Here is a 20,537-nt window from a genome sequence, read left to right on the forward strand (position 1 = left end):
AGACAGGTGTAGGACTGGTGTGTCCTTACTCAGTATGTGCTCTCTGAGCTCTGATGGAGAAGGCTTTGTTGTCCTTGTACTATAGACCAGAACCTGGTGTGTTAGAGATGTATGAAAAAGTTCAGGCCAACGGGAATGTGCTGTGGTCTCAGGGACAGGGGAAAGCTTCAAGTATGTGAATGCACACAGGTTTTCATGGGACTCAGCTAAATAAGAGGGTTTAGAGAACAGGCTTGGGTGAAAATGTGATGCTTGTGGACTTCCTGCAAGATAGGAAAAGAAAATGAAGGTGATTGAGAAAGCAGTGAATAAAGTGGTCATTTAAACCAGAATAACTGAGTAAGTGGAGGTGTGAAGAAGAGGCAAGGAGGCTGAAGGCAAGTATGGATATGATGGCTGTGGTATATTGTAAGGAAGGGTATCCCTCCTGGGTAGCACTGTCCTGCCAACAGGGAGGTTAACACACAGACCTCTCCCAGACCTCTCTCAATACAAATTTGGCCTTGTATGGAAGTGGACCATCAGATAAGTGGCAGAGAAATGATTCAGTCCTAGAAATGTGAGACAACAATAGCATGGTTAAAAGACAAAAAAAGACAGGATCTGGAGCTTGCGTAGAGGAAAACCCGTCAAAGTGTTGAAACTGGCCTGAATGTACGCACATATGCAGAAATAAAGGGTGAGGATTTCCTGGGCACACATCTGGGTGGCAGGGAGAAAGGTCATGTTGCTGGCAGCAACCAGAGGAGGAAGGGAGTGGGGACAACCTAGGAGGGAAGACACGATTTCACATAGTAGAAAAACACCCAGGAGGAAGCTTTGGAGAGAAGGTTTAGAGTTATTAAAGAATATGAGGATTTGATTACAGAAACTTCTTTTGAAGATGAAATTATTAAGGAAGACAGCTCATATATCAAATAGCGCTAAACAATGAGCTCAGGGTGTTCTGGAAATTACTATGGGGATGTCTGCAGTGCTTTATGGCAAATACACGATCTAGCTTTGAACAAAAGAACTGTTCTCTGAAAACGTATCAAGGGCATTGAGCATAATCAGTACAGAATCCTCCTGTTTGCCACAGTTTTTGCCAGTCATTAAGCTGCCTTTCTTCTTTCCAACCCTGTTTTCTTCTGTGTCTGCCTCGCTCAGATCCCGGCCGTTCTTCAGAGCGATGCAGTTGTTCTGGTGCCCAAGCAGAAGCTTGTGTGTTGAGGAAAGGAGTTCCCTAAGCTGCTGCTTCTGCAATAAACATTCCAGTGAAAAGCATCTGCTACGGCCTGGAAGGGTTCCAGAGCAGAGACCCTGAAAAACACAGCCCAGCTGGTCCACGAGATAATTGCTGCCAAAGGAGCGTAGCTGTCTGCAAGAAGTCGGGAACAGGATATGGCTTGGACTGTCGGTCCTTGTGTAGTTTGAAATGCGAATCAGAGTCACTTGGCTGCTTTTGCCATGCTAATGAAACGATCTTGTTCAAAGAGTAGCGGTAATAAGATTATGCATTTAATGGCCGTGGAGGTCCTGGCTTGTGTCCTGTGGCTGTGACTGCATATTGGCCTGTAACGCATCTTTCTGTTAATTGCATTCTTACCCACTGAAGTACAGCCCATAGATACTGAGGTCCTCAGGCTCAGGAATACCTATTTTTCTCTAGTATCTCTGCCTCTTTACCTCATAGGCTCCATCGGTTGGTTTGCCCGTGCTGGACCCACGGACCCACCTCCAGAACTGTGCACGTTGGTGCACGAGGCGTCGGGTGTGATCCAGGGCAGGCAGGGTGATGGCAGGTGTGCGATCACACAACGTGGAGCACCAGCCTTCCTCTTCACCAGGTGGAGCCGAGGGGTGGTGGACAGAAGGCCAACTGTGTCCTGGGCGCCATCAACAGAGGGGTGGCCAGCAGCGGAGGGAGGGGATTCTGCCCCTCTGCTCTGCTCTGCGAGGCCCCACCTGGAGCCCTGCGTTCAGCTCTGGGGCCCCCAGCACCAGAAGGACACGGACCTGTGGGAGTGGGCCCAGAGGAGGCCACGGGGCTGATCAGAGGGCTGGAGCACCCCTCCTATGGAGACAGGCTGAGGGAGCTGGGGTTGCTCAGCCTGGAGAAGGGAAGGCTCCGGGGAGACCTCGTTGTGTCTTTTCAGTACTTAAAGGGGGCTTATAAAACACATGCCGGACTTTTTGCTTGGCCAGACAGTGACAGAACACGGGGGGGATGGCTTCGAACTACTGGAGGGGAGCTTTAGACGAGACGCCAGGGGGAAGCTCTCCCCCCAGGGACGGTGAGTCCCTGGCCGTGGCCGCCCCAACCCTGGGCGTGCTCCAGGCCCGAGCCCACCCCTCAGGGAAGCCCCGCCCCGCCCCGCCCCGCCCCTCCCCCCGTGCTGGCCGCGGGGCCGCGCAGGCGCCGCGCTGGGCACGCGCAGGGGCCGCCCGCCGCCCGCCCGCCCTGGCCGCCGCTTCCGGCACAGGTGACCTCCCGCCCCGCCGCCCCGCCCTCCCGCGGCCGCGCCCACGGGCGCGCTCCGATTGGCTGTGGGCGCCGCTCATCCGCCGGGCCGCCCAATCGCGCCCTCCGCTCCCTCCCCGGCGTCACGGGCGCGCGGACGCCGGGGGTTTATAGAAGAGCTCGGGGGGCAACTGCTCAGCGGTGGGAGGAGGGCGGCCGGGGTTGGGGGTGCTGCTGTGGGGCGCGGCTGAGGCGGTACGGGCGGGCCGCTGCCCCACCTCCCTCCTGCGGGTAAGGCGGCCGTTACACGGCCTGAGGGGGCGGCTAACGGTCGGGGGGCTCCGTGAGGGGGCAGGCCGGGGGCTCCGGTGCGGCCCCGTGCGTGGGGTGCGCTCTGCTTTCGTACAGCCCCGAAAGCAAGCGGTGGCTGGCATGGCATAGCCGCCTGTGGCTCCCCTGCGCGAGCGGTCGGTGTGTGCTCCTCCTGCAGGCAACAGCCCGGTGCCTGGGGGCCCTGTGAAAAGCAGAGCAGCTGTCGAGTCTGCTGGGATCTGTGGGGGCTGTCCCTTTGCCGTAGGGAAGGTGAGTAGGGTTGTTCCTGTGCCTCGCTCTCAGGCTGTGTAGCTAAACGCTTCCGTAAGTCTGCTGATGTTCAGTCAGCCCCGTGACTGCCAGCCCTTTCTGAAGGGTGGTGATTCTCAATCCTTCAGGAGTTCTCAATCTCCTGAGCTGGAGTTTATAGTCCTCAGATGGTCCTAGGTCTTTGTATAAGGCTTTTCTTTGTTAAGTTCACTGAGCTGCTTTTTCCGGACCCAAAGTACCTGAATAAGAATGTGTGTGAGCAGGTGCATCTCCTTTATTGTTGGATCTTGTTTTTTTGTACTAAATCTTAACATGATGTTGCAAGTGACTTGATTTGTTCTTGTGGATAATATGGTTGATCTGAACAGAGAGGTATTTGCAGCTTTCTAGGGGGCTGTGTTTTATTTAGCTCTTGCTGTGGATGCTGCAACTTTTAATGGTACCTGTGGGCTGTTGGAGAAGGTACCTTGGCTCTGGATGGAAGTGCTGTCTGTAGTTCTTGTTGTAAAGCTGGTATCTTATAAGGTATGGTTCACTACTATGTCTGACTGATAGGAACATGACAGCTACATCTTAATATAAGTTGATTTCTTTGCATAGTGTGCAATTGATGACTGAGTGGAAAAAGCAGGACATGCAAGGGATTTAAACTGAGATGCTCCTTGTGCTACATAAAACTCAAGCCTCTTCTCTGTGAGATCAGACTTTATCTTGTATTTACCAACGGTCTGTTGTCTATCAGACAACACCTGCTGATATTATGTAAAACTCTGGTAGCCATTAGCTTCACAAAGCCTTTGAGCTGTCCCAGTAGTTGGAAGCTGTTGCATGGTGTGCTTGTGCAATGTATGGCCTTTCCTCGCATGGTGAGGCATGTTGCTCTGGAGCTGGTCAGTTTGGGTGCTGGACCAGGGTGATTTCTTGAGCTGGGGAAGCCCCAGGGTAGTGGAGTGACCTCCTGGAAACCCTTGCATGGGTTGTGAAAGCTACCACTTGAAAAATAGGCAGCTCTGGGGTGTGCTAGTGACCGCAAACACGCACAAGGGAAGTGTGGCATCCTGTGTATTTACTGGCACTTGCAGGGTCACAGTTGTCTGGACAGAGTGGTGGGCACTTGACTGAGGGTAAAGGCTGCAGCTCCATCTGGGGTTTCCTCCACCTCCCCCAGAGTTGCTTGATACTTCCACCCAGACAGAGCGGCTGGAGAGACAGGCTGCAGCGTGCAGCTCAGACTGCAGGCAGTGCCCAGACCTTTCCCTTTTGGTGGGGTGGGCAGCAAACCTGCCTGCAAAACGTGTCTCTGGGTAGAGGGCCTCCTGCAGGAGGTGCTGAGAAGGCTGCGATATCAGGAAAGCTGAGGGGGAGTTAGGTGGTTCCATGTGTCATCTGCAGAAAACTCAGTCAGAAACTTGCCTTCAAGCCCTTAGAGAAGGGAGTGAAACTGAAAAAAACAGCAATGGAAGCTTGTTACAGCAAAGAGCAGCAGGAGGAAGAGATTTCCCCCGTTGCCTATGTTCTGCCCTTGCAGAACCACTGGACTGCAGAGGAGGAGCCGTCATGTCAAGGGAGATGTGGGTGTTGACTGAGCCAGCTTGGTCTGTTCACTCTATAATGACCCATCCAACCAAGAAACGGAGATGGATGATAGTAGTAGGGAACTTTCTTCTGCGGGGATCAGGGGTGGCTATTTGTTGATCTGACCTACTTGCAGGAGGTTTGCCGATGGGGCTTTTATTAGGGCTGTTGCCAAGAGACTGCTGAGCCTTGTACAACCCACAGATCACTGTCCATTGTTGTTTTAATGTGGGCACCAACGACACCGTCAAGCAGTCCAAGGTATATCACAGAGGACTACAGAGCCCTTGGAGCATCTCTAAGAGCCTCTGGAGCACAGGTGGCTCAATCCACTGACTCAGTCGTTTGATGCCAGTGCCAGCAATGGATGCCCAGAGCCAAGGAAGGGGTCAGACCAGCAGCAGAGTGCCTGAAGAGCAGCACAAAGGAATGTCAGCCACTCCATCAAATAAAAGTTTCATTAGGAACCATGCTTAAGTGCTTCTGCTTGAATGCATGTGGCAAGGGAAATAAGGGGAACTGGAAGTTTTAGTTCAGTCTCAGGGCTGTGCTATCATTGGCCTCAGTGAGATGTGGTGGGATGGCTTGCCTGTCTGGAGATAGGTGGGGTGGGTGTTTTGGGGTTCTTTAGGAGAGATGGGGAAGGAGAGGAGGTGGGGTAGCCCTGTATGTTAGGGAATGCCTTGGCTGCGTGGAGCTGAGTGGTGGTGATGAAAGGGTTGAGTCTGGTTGGGAGTCAGGGAAAAGGCAGGCTGGTGGGGGAGAAGACCAGTATGGCTGAACAGAGCTTCTGGAACTGAACACGAAAAAGTTCGTGTACTCTGGAAAAAGGGATGGGCAACACAGGAGAACTGTAGAACTATTGTCAAGCTGCACAGGGTGAAAATTAGGCTGAAGCCCGGCTGGAACTCAGTTTGGCTAGTGCAGTAAAAGACAATTAAATGCTCTTATTATATCAACAACAAAAGGAGGATTAAGGAGAATCTCCATACTTTATTGGATGTGAGGGGAAAGTTAGTGACGAAAGATAAGGTTGGGGTACTTAATGCTTTTTTTTGCCTTAGTTTTTATTAGAAAGGCCAGTTGTTCCCAGGGTACCCAGCCTCCTCAGTTGGAAGACTGACAGGGAAAGAGATGAGTAATAATTCCTATAATCCAATGGGGTGACCTACTACATCTTTGAATGTTTTTAAGTCTGGGGCTGGGTGGAATTCATCCAAGGGTACTGAAGGAGCTGGTGGAGGTGCTTTCCAAGGCTCTTTCAGTAACTTATTAGCAGTTCTGGCTAACTGGGGAGGTCCAAGTTGACTGGAAGTTAGCAAATGTGACTCCGAGAAAGGAGGATCCAGGGAATTACAGTGTGACCTCATTGCTGGGGAAGGTTATGGAGCAGATCATCTCGAATGCCATTGCATGGCATGTATGGGACAACTGAGTGATCAAAAAGAGGCAGCATGTGTTCATGAAGGGCAGGTCCTGCCTGACTAACCTGATCTCCTTCTGAGACAAGATGACCTGCTTAGTAGGTGAGGGAAAGGCTGTGGGTGGTGTTTACCTGGCTTGTAGGAAAGCATTTGACACCACTTACTACAGTGCTCTGCTGGAGAAACTGGCTGTGTATGGCTTGGATGGGTGTATAGGGTGAAGAAATCAAAGCCACAGCAAATGGAGTTCAAGCCAGCTGATGGCTGTTCACCAGGGCTGTTTTCTAGGCCTCAGTCTTGTTTAACACTTTCCTCAATGATAAGCATGAGGGGACCAAATCCACCCGTGGTAAGTTTGCAGACAGCATCAGGTTAGGTGGGAGTGTGGATCTGCTTGAGGGCAGGAAGGCTTTGCAGAGGGATCTGGATCGGCTGGATCAATGGGCCACATCCGAGAACAGGACCTTCAGCGAGGCTCTGTGCTGGGTTCCGTACTTGCGTCCTAACCTGATGCAGTGGTACAGGCCTGGGGAAGAATGGCAGAGGAGGACCTGGGCGTGCTGGTCAACAGCTGGCTGAATGTGAGCCAGCAGCATGCCCAGGTGGCCAAGAAGGCCAAGATTGTCCTGGCCTGCATCATCAATGGAGTGTCCAGCAGGACCAGTGAAGTGACTGTTCCTCTGTACTCAGTGCTGCTGAGGGACCAGAAAGCAAGATTTAATGAGTGGCTGAGGGAACTGGAGAAGAGGAGGCAGAGGGAGACCTCATCACTCTCTACAACTACTGAATGGAGGTTGCAGTGAGGGTGTTGGTCTGTCAAGTGACAAGTGATAGGACATGAGGAAACCGTCTCGGGTTATTCCAGAGGAGATTTAGACTGGACATTAGGAAGATCCTCAGACAGGGTGGTCAGTTATGGGAACAGACTGCCCAAGGAAGTGGAGTTGCCACTTCTGGAGGTATTTAAGAGGTGTCTTAATGTGAGGGGTGTAGGTCAGTGATGGGACTTGATGGGGTCAGGCTGGTAGCTGGATTCTTTTGAAGGTCTTTTCCAACCTAGATTTTTCTGTGATTGTGGGTGTAAAGGAGAGCTTAAGATGCTGTTGGCCTCAATACTTTGATGTTGGCTGTAATGAATTCAATTTCTCTATATACTTTTCGAAAGTGTTTGGTAAAAATGAATGCTGATATTGTAGTGGGTGCTTCCCAAAACCCAGGCTGTGTGGGTTTAACTCATACTACAGATGGGCCTGAATTTGAGCCACATGGAGTGTGACTGAAGCAGCTCCAACTGATTTATAAATATTACATAAATATTTAATTTCTGGGAATCCAGTCGTAAGTTAGGTCACAGTTTAGCACCCATGGAAGACAACCCAGAATTCCTGTTCTATAGTCAGCTGAAATAGAGAAAGGTGCTGTTTGACCTCATGGATGTGTAGCTGTATTTATTGAAGACAAAATGCCAATTTTACCTATGGGGAAAAAGTAGAATCATAAATCCTAGCCTGTAAGAACAGAAGTGGAAAATGGGCTTTAAAGTCAGGCAGAGGGATGGAATACATTGTGAAATGAGTTCTGGGCTCCATGAGATGAGGGCTCACTAGCTGTGCATCGCATCCTAGGATTGTCTTGCGGCATTTGAGTGTGGAGGAATGGTTGAGGAGGTAGCCTGGAGAAAAATAAAGCAGAGACTAGCAGATGAGGAATGCTGGGGAGAAAATGTGAGGAAACAAGTTATGTGGAGCATAATTATGGTCAAATCTCATTTGAGAAAGCTAATAAGCTTCTGTGGTGGCTCTCTCCAATTGCTGAGTCTCACAGTTGGTGTCTGTGTGCCTGTATTCCCTTGGAGCTGGTGTGGGCCTGGGCCGCTCTCAACCTTTGGCTCCATGTCTTGCCCCTAATTTCATGAGTCACCGCAGAGTGAGGTCTGCTTCTCTGATTGGGAGCCACTGCTGTTGAATGAGGCTCTATTTAAGCACTTGGTGGAAATCCGTGGGCAGGAATACCTTGTGCAAATCTACCACTAATCAATTGGGTAAGTGGGCTTGTCCCAGCAAGCTGCATGGAGGATGATGCTTTTCCTCACATGCAAGGGTGGAAAGGAATTCAAATCCAGCAGACCTTACAGGTAAAAACATACTCATCAGACATTAGTCTTCGGTTGTTTTGATCCTGATAGTTGTCTGCTCTTTGCTGCCATATTGATACTTGTAATGCGTTATCTGTGGGTTGTGTTTGTGTCTCATCTATGCCCAGATGCCTCATTGCTAGATGCCAGACCCGTGTTCATCTGTGCCAAGCTGCAACCACCATGGCTAAGTACAAGCTTGTTCTCCTAAGACATGGGGAAGGAGCCTGGAACAAGGAGAATCGCTTCTGCAGCTGGGTGGACCAGAAGCTGAGCAGTGATGGGATAAGGGAAGCTCAGAACTGCGGCAAACACCTTAAAGCCCTGGGCTTTGAGTTTGACCTTGTCTTCACCTCTGTACTCAGGCGCTCCATCCAGACTGCATGGCTGATTCTGGAAGAGATGGGCCAGGAGTGGGTCCCCATTCAGAGCTCATGGCGACTGAATGAGCGCCACTATGGTGCGCTGATTGGTCTCAACAGAGCAGAGATGGCTCTGAATCATGGGGAAGAGCAAGTGAAAATCTGGAGGAGAAGCTATGATGTTACCCCACCTCCCATAACTGAATCTCATCCCTACTATGAAGAGATCTACAATGACCGCCGGTATAAATGTGGTGATGTCTCCCAGGATAATCTTCCGAAGGCTGAAAGTCTGAAAGATGTGCTTGATAGACTCCTTCCCTACTGGAATGAAAAGATAGTGCCAGAACTCAAAAGTGGCAAAATGATCCTTATATCTGCTCACGGCAACAGCAGCAGGGCACTGCTCAAGCACGTGGAAGGTAAGGGTCTTCCTCTTAGCCTTCCCCTCTTCCCCTTACACACCTGCATGGAGTTCTGCATTTTTCTCTGTAGTGTATTGCTCGTCTGGACAATGTAACGTTTAATGTCTGTGGTCTACAAGGAGAGTGAAAAGTTCACCTGCTGGAACAGGACTCAAACTAGGGGCTGAAGAGAGGTGGGGAAGAATCAGTTGGGTTAACATAGTTGAAGAGCGCTGCACTTCCCTCTCTTTTCGCTGCTCATTTTAAACAAGTGTATTCAGACTAACTTTGTGGTTAGTCTAGACAAACTCTTCAGACTGTTTTTTGCATTTATTCAGCTGTTTTGCCAGAAGGGTTGAAGTCATAATCTGTTTATTAAACAAGCATTGCTTTAACATGGTGAAAAAAGCTGTCTTGTGTTGCAGGATGTGTTCTTGACTTTATTGTGGTGTTCCTTCTTCTAAGGATTCAATCCTGGTGATTCTTAAAAGCTTCTGTGACAGGGAGTTCCGTAGGAAGTAGGTACTTGCTAAAGCTTATGAATGTACTGTAATATTTCCAGATATAGAAAATGCCTGCCAGTCAACAGCTAAGCTAGTAGCTTAGCATAAGGTTGATTATTTGGGACCTGGAAAGAAAGTGATTTATTTTTTGCTAGATTATTCCTTCTCTCCCACCTCTTTATAATAACATGGCTTCTAGTATAAGCAAACCTGAACTGGAAGGAAGTGTATGTATTTCTCTATGGGCAGCGTAGAATTTAGCGACTACCGTGTGCATGAGAGCAGTCTGCTAGGGATATAACTGAATATTTGCAAACTGGATTGTGCCCACTCAGTTTTCTCTAGCTCTAAATTCCATGTACCTTCATAGCTCTGACTCTGTAAGGCATGTTTTGCATGCAGGCATGCTGGAACAGTCAGTGCAGCTGATGCTGTAGTGGGAGTCAAAAGCCCAGAGGATAAGCACACCCAGGTGGCTTCCAGAACTACGGAGGCAGTGAATTCTGTCTGGGGTACAGATCCCTCGGATGCAGGAGGAAGGCTGGTTCAGCTGGTTCCACTGATGTGGTCAGGATGGCTGTCCATATGTGAAATGATTTAAAAATAGAGGGGATAAAGGGACAGGAGGACTCCCAACCAGTGTCCCCGCCCTGCCCCCTAAGAACTGAAGCAGTGCAGGAAGCCATGCTGGCCAAGCTGTCTAGGTGTGAGATGCCACTTTCTGCGGAAACCCTGGGCAACTCTTCATGCAGTTACGTACCTAAACTAGAGAGGACAGCATCAGCAACTGGTAAAGGTTATTTTAAAATGTGCCTGGTTTCCTTTTCTCATTGAGATCAGTGAGAGTAGTAGGTTAGAGCCAGCTGCAAAGCTTTTCTGTGGACATCCTAAATTAGGTGCAATTCCTTAAGAGCTGCCCACATTACAACTGCAAAGGAGAAAACAACCAAACAAAGCAGACTTTTCTGTATGGACCATACCTCATCCCTCCCAGTGCATGCCTGCATAGTTAAATGTGAGGAATCCTTGGCAGAGGATCTAGTTCTCTTCACCAAGGACTGTCTATCAGCTACCTCAGCTCCCACACAGGAGCAATTGCAAGAGATGTGCTGGCTCTTCTCTGCCCTAAGCAGTGGGGATCTGGATTGCTGCAGAGCTGTCCTGAAGGGTGGCGTGAGCAGACCTTTAAGACCCGATATTGCCACCTGCATTTTTGCCTATCTCCAATCTATGTCTAGTTAGATAAGAGATGCCTTGTCTGTTTTCATGATTTTTCTCTTTTTTCTCCTGAAAGGTTGTGAGCTGCTCTGGAGCCTTGCTGGAGCTGGACCTCATCCAACAGTCTTTAAAGTTTGTTAGCCTGCTGTACTTGTAGCACCCATTGTGGAGTGGGCTTTATTTTGTGGGGGCTTTTTATAACAAACTGTCTTACACCTGTGGGAAGTGCCTAGGCTCCTTTGTCTTCACTGGAGCTTTGTTTTTGGGGCACTGAGGAAAGGGGCTTCAAATTCTTCAAGCAGCAGTCATAAATGACTGCTTGGGTATCTTAGTAACAAGTTAATTGTGGAAGCTGTAGCTCAAGCTTTAAATGGCAATAAATATTTTCACTCAATTTGAGTTGATGAAATAATTCCAGTTGTTTTGAGGTGAAACTTCATGTCTTTTCTCAAAGGTTTTGCAAGTTATCCTTGAAGTCCCTATTTCAAAGTGTTTTTTTCAAAACAGGCATTCAGTTTCCTGAATCAGAATGTTTTTGTTAATTGAAAAAGCGTCTGTTTTCCACTTGCACACAAAAATCATCAGAGCAGCGGAATGTCAGGCGAACAAGACTTTGATTGTAGGTTTGGACTTTGTTTGTTTTCTCAGTGCTCAGGGTAGACCTCAGTAGGGTAAGTGAGATGTCTGTGGGATCTGTCACAGTTTCCATGTGATATTTAAAAGTAAAATTGCTGTAGCCTTGCTGAAAACAGTATTTAACAAAAAAAAAGGCAACTGGATGGTCATGTTGTATGCACTCGGATCAGAAACAGCAGCTGCTCTCAGAGCTTGCTGTTTGGTCCCTGTGGGCTGAGTGACCTCTCCCAGAGGGTGCTGGTGGCCTCCGGTGAGGATGCTGGGCAGTGGTCCTTGTAGGTAAAAGCCCTGTGAATATAAATGCCACCAAGGAGACAGACACATGGCTGTGATGTGTCACAAAGATACAGCATTGGTGACAGATCCCAGTCGCAGTAACTAGGCTTGTCTAGTCCTTTCAGAATATTCATCTTTGCATCATCTGCAGGTGATCTGTGTGATGATGCTAGTAATCATTGCCAATTAAGTTGGCAAAGGAGTGGCATCATCCCACTCTCTGGCTGTGCTCCTGTTTTTCTTGTGAGCTTGTTGGGCACTTTTGAGTTAGCTTTGCCTCTAAACTGGCAAAACCAGCAAGGAGTGGGTAGCTTTCTGCCCTGCTGGTGGCTGAGTCTGCTCAGGGAAGAGCGTGGCAAGTGCCTGTGGGTAGTACAGGAAGGTTGGAACAGCCTGACCCAGATCTGGAGCTGCGAGGGCATGGCTTCGGAGACCAGTTGTTAGTGACTTCCAAAGCTGGAGTGTGAGGAGGACCTGTGGAGTCACGTCTTCTTGAGCAGACTGGTTTGGGGCACACTTGTGAGAAGGTGGTGATCTTTTCCACAAACTTAGGCTAGTAAAGGGAAGAGTTCATCATAGCGCACTACCTGACAGAAAGGCAGTAATATTAGTGTATCAGGCCTCTTGCTTGAGGGACTCTGAACAGTGCTTCAGCCAGAGATGGGGTCTTTTGCCAAAGCCCTGTCCAAGAACAAGGTGTATGCTGGTAGGCTCCAGAGTTGCATGCTCAGAATTGTTGGTCACAGTGTTGCTGTGAGTTCCTGGCTGTGGTAGTGTGGCCTGGGTCACTGCTGAAGGACTGTGGGCCTTTTTCACCCTAATGGCATAGCTGGCAGCTAATGCTGTTGGTATCAGATCTAATCTGTGACTGCTTGAGGAGTTTAAGGCAGGCTGTGACTCCTCTACTGCATGAGAGTACTGTAGTGTAAGAAAAAACATGGATCTATCTCATGGGATTGGCCTCAGTAATGACCCCTGTCAAATTCAGGCCATGATCAGGATCTCATTTTGTAATGACATAGGAGAAAAGCTTGGCAGATGTAAGGGTGAAACATGTCGATAATATGCTGCAGCAATGGTAGTAGCCCACCTCTTGTTCCCCAAGTCTGCACAGTGAGATTAGATCCTGTAAAGATCAAGAGCTAGATTATAACACAACCTACTTCTGCTACTTCACTGAAGCTAGGTCCTCTGTCAGCCTGCATGCGGCTGGCACCCCTTTAAGGAGGGCAGCATCAGGTCCTGGGTATTTAACTTTAGACTAAAGCTTCAATATTTTCATTAAGATTGTGGGAAGGATGCAAGGACCTGATCTGGATCTCAAATACAAAGCAGTTCTAGAGCAATCCCATTGTAGATGAATTTTCATCTGCTAGATGAATCATCTGTCCTCAAGTGTAGCTAACAAGCAAGGAAGGAGGGGTGTTGCTGTTATCAAAAGATGTTCACGGAATGGCTTGAGTTGCAAGGGACCCTGAAAGTCATCTGGTCCAGCCCCCTGCTCAAGCAGGGGTACCTACAGCAGGCTGCCCAGGGCCACATGTACGTGGCTTTTGAAGATTTCCAAGGAGGGGGACTCCACAGCCTCTCTGGGCAACCTGTGCCAGTGTTCCAGCACCTGCACAGTAAAATGCTTCCCAGTGTTCAGACAACCTTCAGTGTCCTGGCGCTGGGCACCACTGAAAAGAGCCTGGCTCTGTCTTTACACCCTCCCTTCAGGTGTTTATGTATGTCAATAAGATCCTCTCTGAGCCTTCTGTTCTCCAGGCTAAATAGTTGCACCACTCTCTTCCATCCATCAGAGGAGAGACGGGATTCTTCAGTCCTTTAACCATATCTGTGGCCCTTCCTTGGACTCTCTCCAGTATCTCCATGTGTCTTGTGCTGGGTAGCCTAGCAGTGAACTGTGTGTGGCCTCACCAGTGCTGAGTAGAGAAGGATCACCTCCCTGACCTGCTGGCAATGCTCTGCCTAATGCAGCCCAGCTTAGTGTTAGCCAAGGGCACGTTGCTGGCTCATGTTCAGTTGGTGCCCACCAGGACCCCCAGGCCCTCTTCTGCCAAGCTGCTTTCCAGCTGGGCGGCCCCCAGCATGTCCTGGTGCCTGGGGCTGTTCCTGCCCAGGGGCAGGGCTCTGCACTTCTCCTTGTGGGACTCGACGAGCTTCTGCTGGCCCACTTCAGTCTGTTGAGGTTCCTCTGGGTGGCAACAAGACCTTCTGGTTTATCAGCTGCTCCTTCAGGTTTTGTCATCTGGTGGTACATTTTTTGCCCCATCATCCAGATTATTACTGATGTTGAACAGGCCTGGACCCATCCTGGGGGTACACCATTAGTTACTGGTCATCAATTAGTCTTTAGACCACTGGTCTCCACCCTCAGAGCTCAGCCATTCAGCCAACTTCTAGTCAAGGTCTTTGACCAGCTCTTCAAACTATGTTGTGCTTCTTTTGTTGCTCTGACCATAAGAATGGGAGGAAGACTAGGGAAGAACATGCAGGGAGGGAGGGAGGGTGGGAGAAGCTGAACCATCTCTTGTGGGAGTTGGCTGTAGGTGCTTTAACTTAAGCCCCATGGGGTTTGCCTCTGCAGGACTTGCCAGAGTGCTAGTACTTCAGAGCTACAAGATAGAAGTGAACTTTGAAGCTCGAAGAGATTTGTGGAGAAATGTACTTTGTAGTAGATCTGTGAAGTTAATACTGAAGGACTGTCTACCAATGGAAGTCTCCCCCTGTGTACTTCACACCTTAAAGTAGCAGCCTGTTTGGTCATCCAGTTCAGTTAAATGAAGTTTAAGTGAGCTGGAATAGCTCTGAATGTGACATTTGTCAAATCTTTAAGTGCTGTAACAAATTCTTATGATCATGTACCTAATTGCTTCCTGCTGTACAGCTAATAAAGAACCAATGTTTAAGAGGTGCTCAAGAGAACATGGAGAATGTCCACTTGAAAAATGCAGTTGACCAGTCAGCATTTTATCTGGGGTCCTAAAGAAGGCTCCCTGAGTACTTTGGTAGTGTTTGTTCTCATGATTACTTCCTTAGGAATGATTAAACCTCTTTGGGGGAAAATCTGCTTCCAGCAGCATGGACTCAGCCCTGCTGAAGGATACTTAGGCTTTAGTATTACACTAGAGGGAAGAGTGTTGTTGCTTCAGTGGTCTCATTTCCTGTTGCACCTTGTAGCCAGCAGTTGAATTCTTGTCCTCACTTCACTCTTCTTCGTGTATGAGATTGGATGCAGTTGTAACACAGGCCAGGTCAAGTGAAATGCAGGAAAAGGTCACTGTGCTATAGTTAAAGCACATGAAGTAACCAGATAGCAGTTTAGCTTGCTCTTGGAATGGCCAGAGTGTAAGATGTGATCTCTTACTGTCTTCCTAGCCTGCTAGGGGGTGTTCTCTGGGCATTTTGCTTGCTTGTGTCAAGCCTGATCAACATCTCTCTGGCTGGGCAGAAGTGCTATACAAATAGAGTAACAATGCTGAAATAAAGCAGCAGGACACTATTGGTTCTTTAGGCTTTTCATCCGTCTCAACCCAGAGCTCCAGCCTTCTGCCCGTGAGGCAATGCTTCCACTGGAGGAAAAATCCCAGTGAGAAAGCCAACATTCTTGCCACAACTTGTTTATCCCAGGCTGTACTTCTTATTTGTACATCCATACTAGTTGTCTCTGGTGTGGTCGCTGTGTTTGCTACAAAGGTAAAATGCATTTCTGAGTCTGTGTAGCAACAGCCACTTTTATTTAATCCAGATTTAGAGGAAACCTTTAAATATCCTGGCAGCTGACCGCATTGTGGTTTGCCTAAATTCTCCTATATGACTTCATCTGCTTTGTTTAAATCTGGATGGTTTAGTCTGGGAGGCTGAATGAGAGGTGGGCAGAACACTTCCTAGGGCCAGATTTTTTGTGTGGATACATGGTGACATATGTTAAAATCTGTGTTTAAGAATCCTGAAAATAAGATCTCAGACAGCTTGGCTGCTTGTTTTGCAAACCAAAGTCCTTGAGCAAAATGCTTGTGCCTGGTAAATGGACTTTCCCATTGCGCATGGTTACAAAACTGTAGATGCTCCTTGGTGCTGTTATGTAGGCCTGGGATTCTGCTCCTTATAACAGGTGAATTTACCCTTGTATACAGGGATCGATTCAACTGGCAGAGTATGTGACTTTCTTGATGAACTGATGGCTCAATACAAAACAAGGAGCTTTTTGCAAGGGTTTATCTGTTTCTTGCTCCATTTCCTTCTGAAACAGCTGATCTGCAGCTAAACTAAGTGCTTGGTCTAACCAAAACAAGAACAGGTCACTGCAAAAGTTTTGTGTAGTCTCAGGGTGGTGGTGTAAAATGATTGTCACCTCCTGATTACTTGTTTTTTCTGACCTGCTGTCATACCACTGTTGCTGAGTGGCTAGATTTTGTTTTTCTCTTAATGTGTTGGCTCTGCTCTTTTACTTAATGTGAAAATTACTGGTAAATTTACACCCATGTGTTCAGAGAGCCACCTGTTTTGTCAGCTGCTCAAGAGAATGTTTTCTTGTCCTTTAGTTTATATGGAGTCATTGTTTTTTAGAAGCCTGTGTGCTTTTTGTAAGCATGAATTACTTGAAGGTGTCCTACTTCTCAACAGCAGGCAGGCTGAGACCTCAAGTGCTTCTTAAAGCAGAGATGGAAGGGGAAATACTGATATTCTTCAATTCTGGACAGAAGAAAGTTGATGTCATCAGGAGCAATGTCTACAGTCATTTCTCTTTAATGCAAACATTTAAACTCTTTAAAATTTTACTAGAGGCTTGGTCTCAAAATTCACTTGGATGCTTTAGACTTGTGCTTGATGTCAACATAATCAGAGGTTTCATTGAGATTGGAGCCCCAGAAAACGCATGGAGTTTTCTCCACAGGTATATCTTATCTTTAGTTTTCCTGCATTTCTGTTTCATTAAGTTGTATAATTTGACTTCCTTCTCTTCCTCTTTCCTTCATATGAAAGTGGAAATGGGTATCCTGATCTGGTAATTCTGGTGGTAATACTGTAGTCAAACAGTCATAAGCATGCTTTTGAGAAATCAGGTGTGAGCAGTGATCCCTACACTGGGAGACTTAAATACTGATTTAAGATTTTCTCCTAAATTCTCCAACGGCTTCTCATGCAAACTAACTGTATCCTGTGTCTTTAAAGATAGCTGTATTGGTTAATTATCAGAGGGCTTTATGTTGGAATAACATGTAGACTATAATCTCTCCAACTGTGGTGTATGAATTGTGAAGATGTAGAGGAGAGCCTGTGTCCCCAGTGCCATATATTAAAGGGCAGTTTCTTCCTGTTCAGTTCACATGTAGATGAGAAAACGAGGTAATTGTCTTTGGCTTGTCAGAAATTCCCTCCTGTAGCTGTTCTTAAAATGCTAACCAAGCTGGGGTCTAGCTGGGAATTGACCCTTCAGCAGCTGCTGGTGCTGCTGGAGGCTGGAAACAGTTCTTGATCGTTTTAAGACGGGTTAATATTGGAAATAAGGCTGAGCACATATGCAATTAGGAACGTGTTCACTAGCTGTAACTGTTTTTTTCTTTGGCAGGCATTTCCGATGAGGACATCATGAATGTTACTCTCCCCACTGGTGTGCCCATACTTCTCGAACTTGATGAGAATCTGCATCCCCTGGGCCCTCACCAGTTTCTTGGTGATCAGGAAGCTATCCAAGCTGCCATCAAAAAAGTGGAAGATCAAGGGAAAGTAAAATCTACTGAGAAGTAAAATCCTACTGATGAACACAATTATTTTCAAAGTGTATGGTAGTGACTTCTGTATGACTGCTAGGTTGCACTGTGTGAAAGTCTCAATTTCAAGCACTAAGTAATTGGAAGAGATAATTGAGTCTCAGGTTGGCAGATGAACCGTCTGCCTTTCAGAAACTGGAATTGAAATCTCAACATGAGGTTATAGATACTGAAAAATGAAATCAAGAGATCATTTGGGTAATGGAAACTTGTGGGGCAGTCTGCCCTAGTTCTAGAATTGAGGAAGGCCCCCTAATATGATATTGCCATCTACCCATAACTAGAGCTGATCTGTTAAGGGGAAAAGCGCTGTACAGCACCAGCTTATTGGACTAATTAAGTCCAGGTTGTTACAGGCACTAACACTTCACTGACAGAGTGGTGTCAAGTAACAGTAACCCAGTATGATTCTTTGTCAATGGCTGTGGCAGTCCTTCAGAACACTTTCAACTCTCTTTCCTTTGGAGGTCTCCCAAGGCCTGTTCAGGGTCCAGAGGTGAATTTTGTAATGGTGTTTGGACCGTTAGAGCTATCACAATTCTCCTTACTACACTATGCTTCAATTTTTTGAGGAATCTAGAAGATATCCCTCTTTCACCAACTTTGTAAAGCCTAGCATGACTGCATTTTGCAGATGGCAGTAATGAGATTCAACTCAGACTAACCACAGACTAAGTACAAGTTTTCCTGCTCTATGTTTAAATGATAACTTAGTCCTTAATGAGCAACCTGAATAGCTTTGAAACATAAATAACATGTACTAGAGACTTGATCAGTTAGAATGATTCATGTTTACCTCAGTGAAACTTCATGTATGAAACCCCTCTCCAAACTTTCCTGAGTTGCAAGGAACAGATAAATCTGTCCCATAGTGATACAGCTGTGGCATTGTTTGTACTGATTTCTCTGGAGGGCAGGATGTGATGGGTATGATGTGTAAGGTGTGTTACTGTGGGCAGCTCATACAGCTATCAAGCTTAGCAGGGAAGGTTATGCTGCAGTGCTTGGAAGTAGTTTCTTATGAAGCTTTCCTCACAGTCGTAGCTGGATTCCTACAGTGACCTTGCTTCTTTGCTTGGTGCTAGGTGTGAGCGGTTCACTGTTGTTGGGTGTAGTACAGCGTTCAGGCAGGGTAGTTCTGGTTTCACTTGCAAACGTGAAACTATTGTTACTTATATTTAGGTCTGAGTCAATGTCTCAACATTTGAGCATCTGAATTCTGATCTCAGTTACCAGCATGGGTGGCACTTGTATATGCAGTATGAGCTGAATGTGTCCTCAGCATGGCCCAGCTACAAATCCAAGAAGCTGATGAGAATTTCTTTGGTATGATGGTATAACCACTTTAGAAATCCTAGAGTAGCTCCTTTGTAGTGAGCAGTTTTGTAGCTTGCTTTGTAAGTGTGAAGATGCTCCTGCTCTTTGAGGAGAGCAGTGTGATGGTGTTGTGCTTCTAACAATCTCCCTGCTATATGGAGGGAGCCTTTCTGGATCAGATACCAGCTCACCTTAGCGTAGCGTGTACTCCATGGAAGACTTCTTGGCTAGATTGTAGCTTCTCTTACCTGAACAATGCTTGGGCTTCACTTGTTTTATTTTGTAGCCCTTGCAATAGGAACAAACTACTTGTTTCTTCTTAAACATAAAGATGGCAATGAACATAAAGCTGGTAGGTTGCCTTTTTTTGTACAAGTCAGGATATTCATTTTTTCTCTGAAACCCTGTTAGCAGCTTTCCTGCTACTAGATTTGTGACACTGGTTGACTTCTTTCTGGGTTTTTAGCTTTCTGTGCATAGTTACTCATCTTAATTGATACTTTGAGTCAGTGTTGTAGAGCTGCATTGTTGATCAGAAAACATTCACCTGTCAATGCCATGTGGGAGGACCACTGGCACTGAAGTGATGAATGTTTCCCCAAACATTCAATAATGTATGAAATCTTTTTACCAAGTGAAATTCCTTGTAGAATCATTACCAAGGCAAACCTAGCCCCGTGTCATCAGTGGGAACTGCATACATCAGGATGTGTGAGCTTACAGAGCATGGCTGTGAGTGCCTGTATCCTTTTGGCATTGTGGTATTGTAATGTAGGACTTCTTGAGGGCTTGAAACAGCTGGGAGTATATGTGAAAACAAAGTCAGCTGAACTGGGACATTCTCTAACAGAAGAGAGCATTGATGTTTGATCTTCTCTGAGAGTGCACTGGGGAATGGGAAGGTGGATCATTGTGAAGAGCATTTATATTTATTTCTGCAGCTGGATGTAGTTGATTGAAAACAGCCTTTCCAGATCCATGGGTGGTAAGAGAAGAACAGTGATGTTTTCAGGTAGCACTGTTTCTGCAGTGCTTATCAAGACAGGAATAGTGATAGTGCCCTGGGAGGTTGAACTTCATTTGCTTTGGTTGTGATGCCAGGATTTTACATGTACATCTGGCAGCAATACCACCTCCCAAAAGTATCAGGTGGAACCAACTGGGGATTTCATTGTACTCTTTAAGATTATTTTAACACCTTGTAGTACTTGTTTCTGAATAGCCTTGTAATTAAATTTGATTCATAAAACATCTGTATTGAAAAGAAACCAGCTTTCAACAGTTGCATCAGGAAGGATGCCTGCTCTTCAGGCATAGCTACATTAGAAGAACTGAGAATCTTGCTGCTGCTGGCTTTATAAATCAGTGGTTGGAAAACACTCTTCTGCATGTTTGAGTACGCCTTGAAGTCCTGTAGAGGTAACCAGTGTCACTGCAATGGATGCCATGGATGTGGTTGATTGGATTTACTTATGTATTTTTAACTTGTGGTTCAATAGCAGTAATAGCTGTAGAATAACTTTTGAAAACCTTTTGTAAATATGGTAGAGCTGAGAGGTTCTCTATAACTCAATAAATTCACCTGAAATAGAACTTAACTTTGATTCAGTCTCTTTCTTCTAATGCCTTCCACTTTGCCACCTTTCTAGGATGGATAGGTAAATAAAGCTGTGACCTTCAGGGGCCTGGAGCTCATATCAAGCAGTACTTGATCCCATATCATGCGGTCAGTTGGATAAAAATAGTTAAAGCAAACACTGCCTCATCTTTATGTGTGAAGAAGTCTGTCTGGAAGGGAACACATACCTGTTTGAAACGATGGGGACATTTGCATAGGAATAGCAAGTTAAACATAATTAGTTCCAGAGCACTGGAGCGAAACAAAT

General features: G+C 46.9%; 1 protein-coding gene across 8 annotated transcripts; it reads left to right on the forward strand.

Annotated features, from left to right (window-relative positions):
* Positions 1-2,571: 2,571 nt before the first annotated feature.
* BPGM (bisphosphoglycerate mutase) lies at positions 2,572-20,249 on the forward strand. Of its 8 annotated transcripts, XM_083818365.1 has the most exons (5): positions 2,600-2,734; positions 2,934-3,025; positions 8,287-8,942; positions 16,187-16,457; positions 17,133-17,285. In XM_083818365.1, exons 3-5 carry the CDS (start codon positions 8,342-8,344, stop codon positions 17,143-17,145), a joined length of 885 nt encoding a protein of 294 aa, XP_083674491.1. In that variant the 5' UTR covers positions 2,600-2,734; positions 2,934-3,025; positions 8,287-8,341; the 3' UTR covers positions 17,146-17,285. The 8 variants fall into 8 exon arrangements, with proteins under 8 accessions (XP_083674493.1, XP_083674498.1, XP_083674492.1 ...); XM_083818367.1 differs by lacking the exon at positions 2,934-3,025 and having other exon boundaries at positions 2,572-2,734; XM_083818366.1 differs by lacking the exon at positions 16,187-16,457 and having other exon boundaries at positions 2,595-2,734; positions 17,133-20,249.
* The last annotated feature ends 288 nt before the right edge of the window (positions 20,250-20,537 follow it).

This window comes from Anser anser, assembly GCF_964211835.1.
Source record: "Anser anser genome assembly, chromosome: 1".
Taxonomy (NCBI): domain Eukaryota; kingdom Metazoa; phylum Chordata; class Aves; order Anseriformes; family Anatidae; genus Anser; species Anser anser.

Coding starts and splice junctions, on each gene's coding strand:
- BPGM (XM_083818367.1), top strand. CDS start 8,342: ATGGCTAAGTACAAGCTTGTTCTCCTAAGACATGGGGAAGGAGCCTGG. Junction 8,943..16,186: donor ACTGCTCAAGCACGTGGAAG/GTAAGGGTCTTC, acceptor ACTTCTCAACAG/CAGGCAGGCTGAGACCTCAA.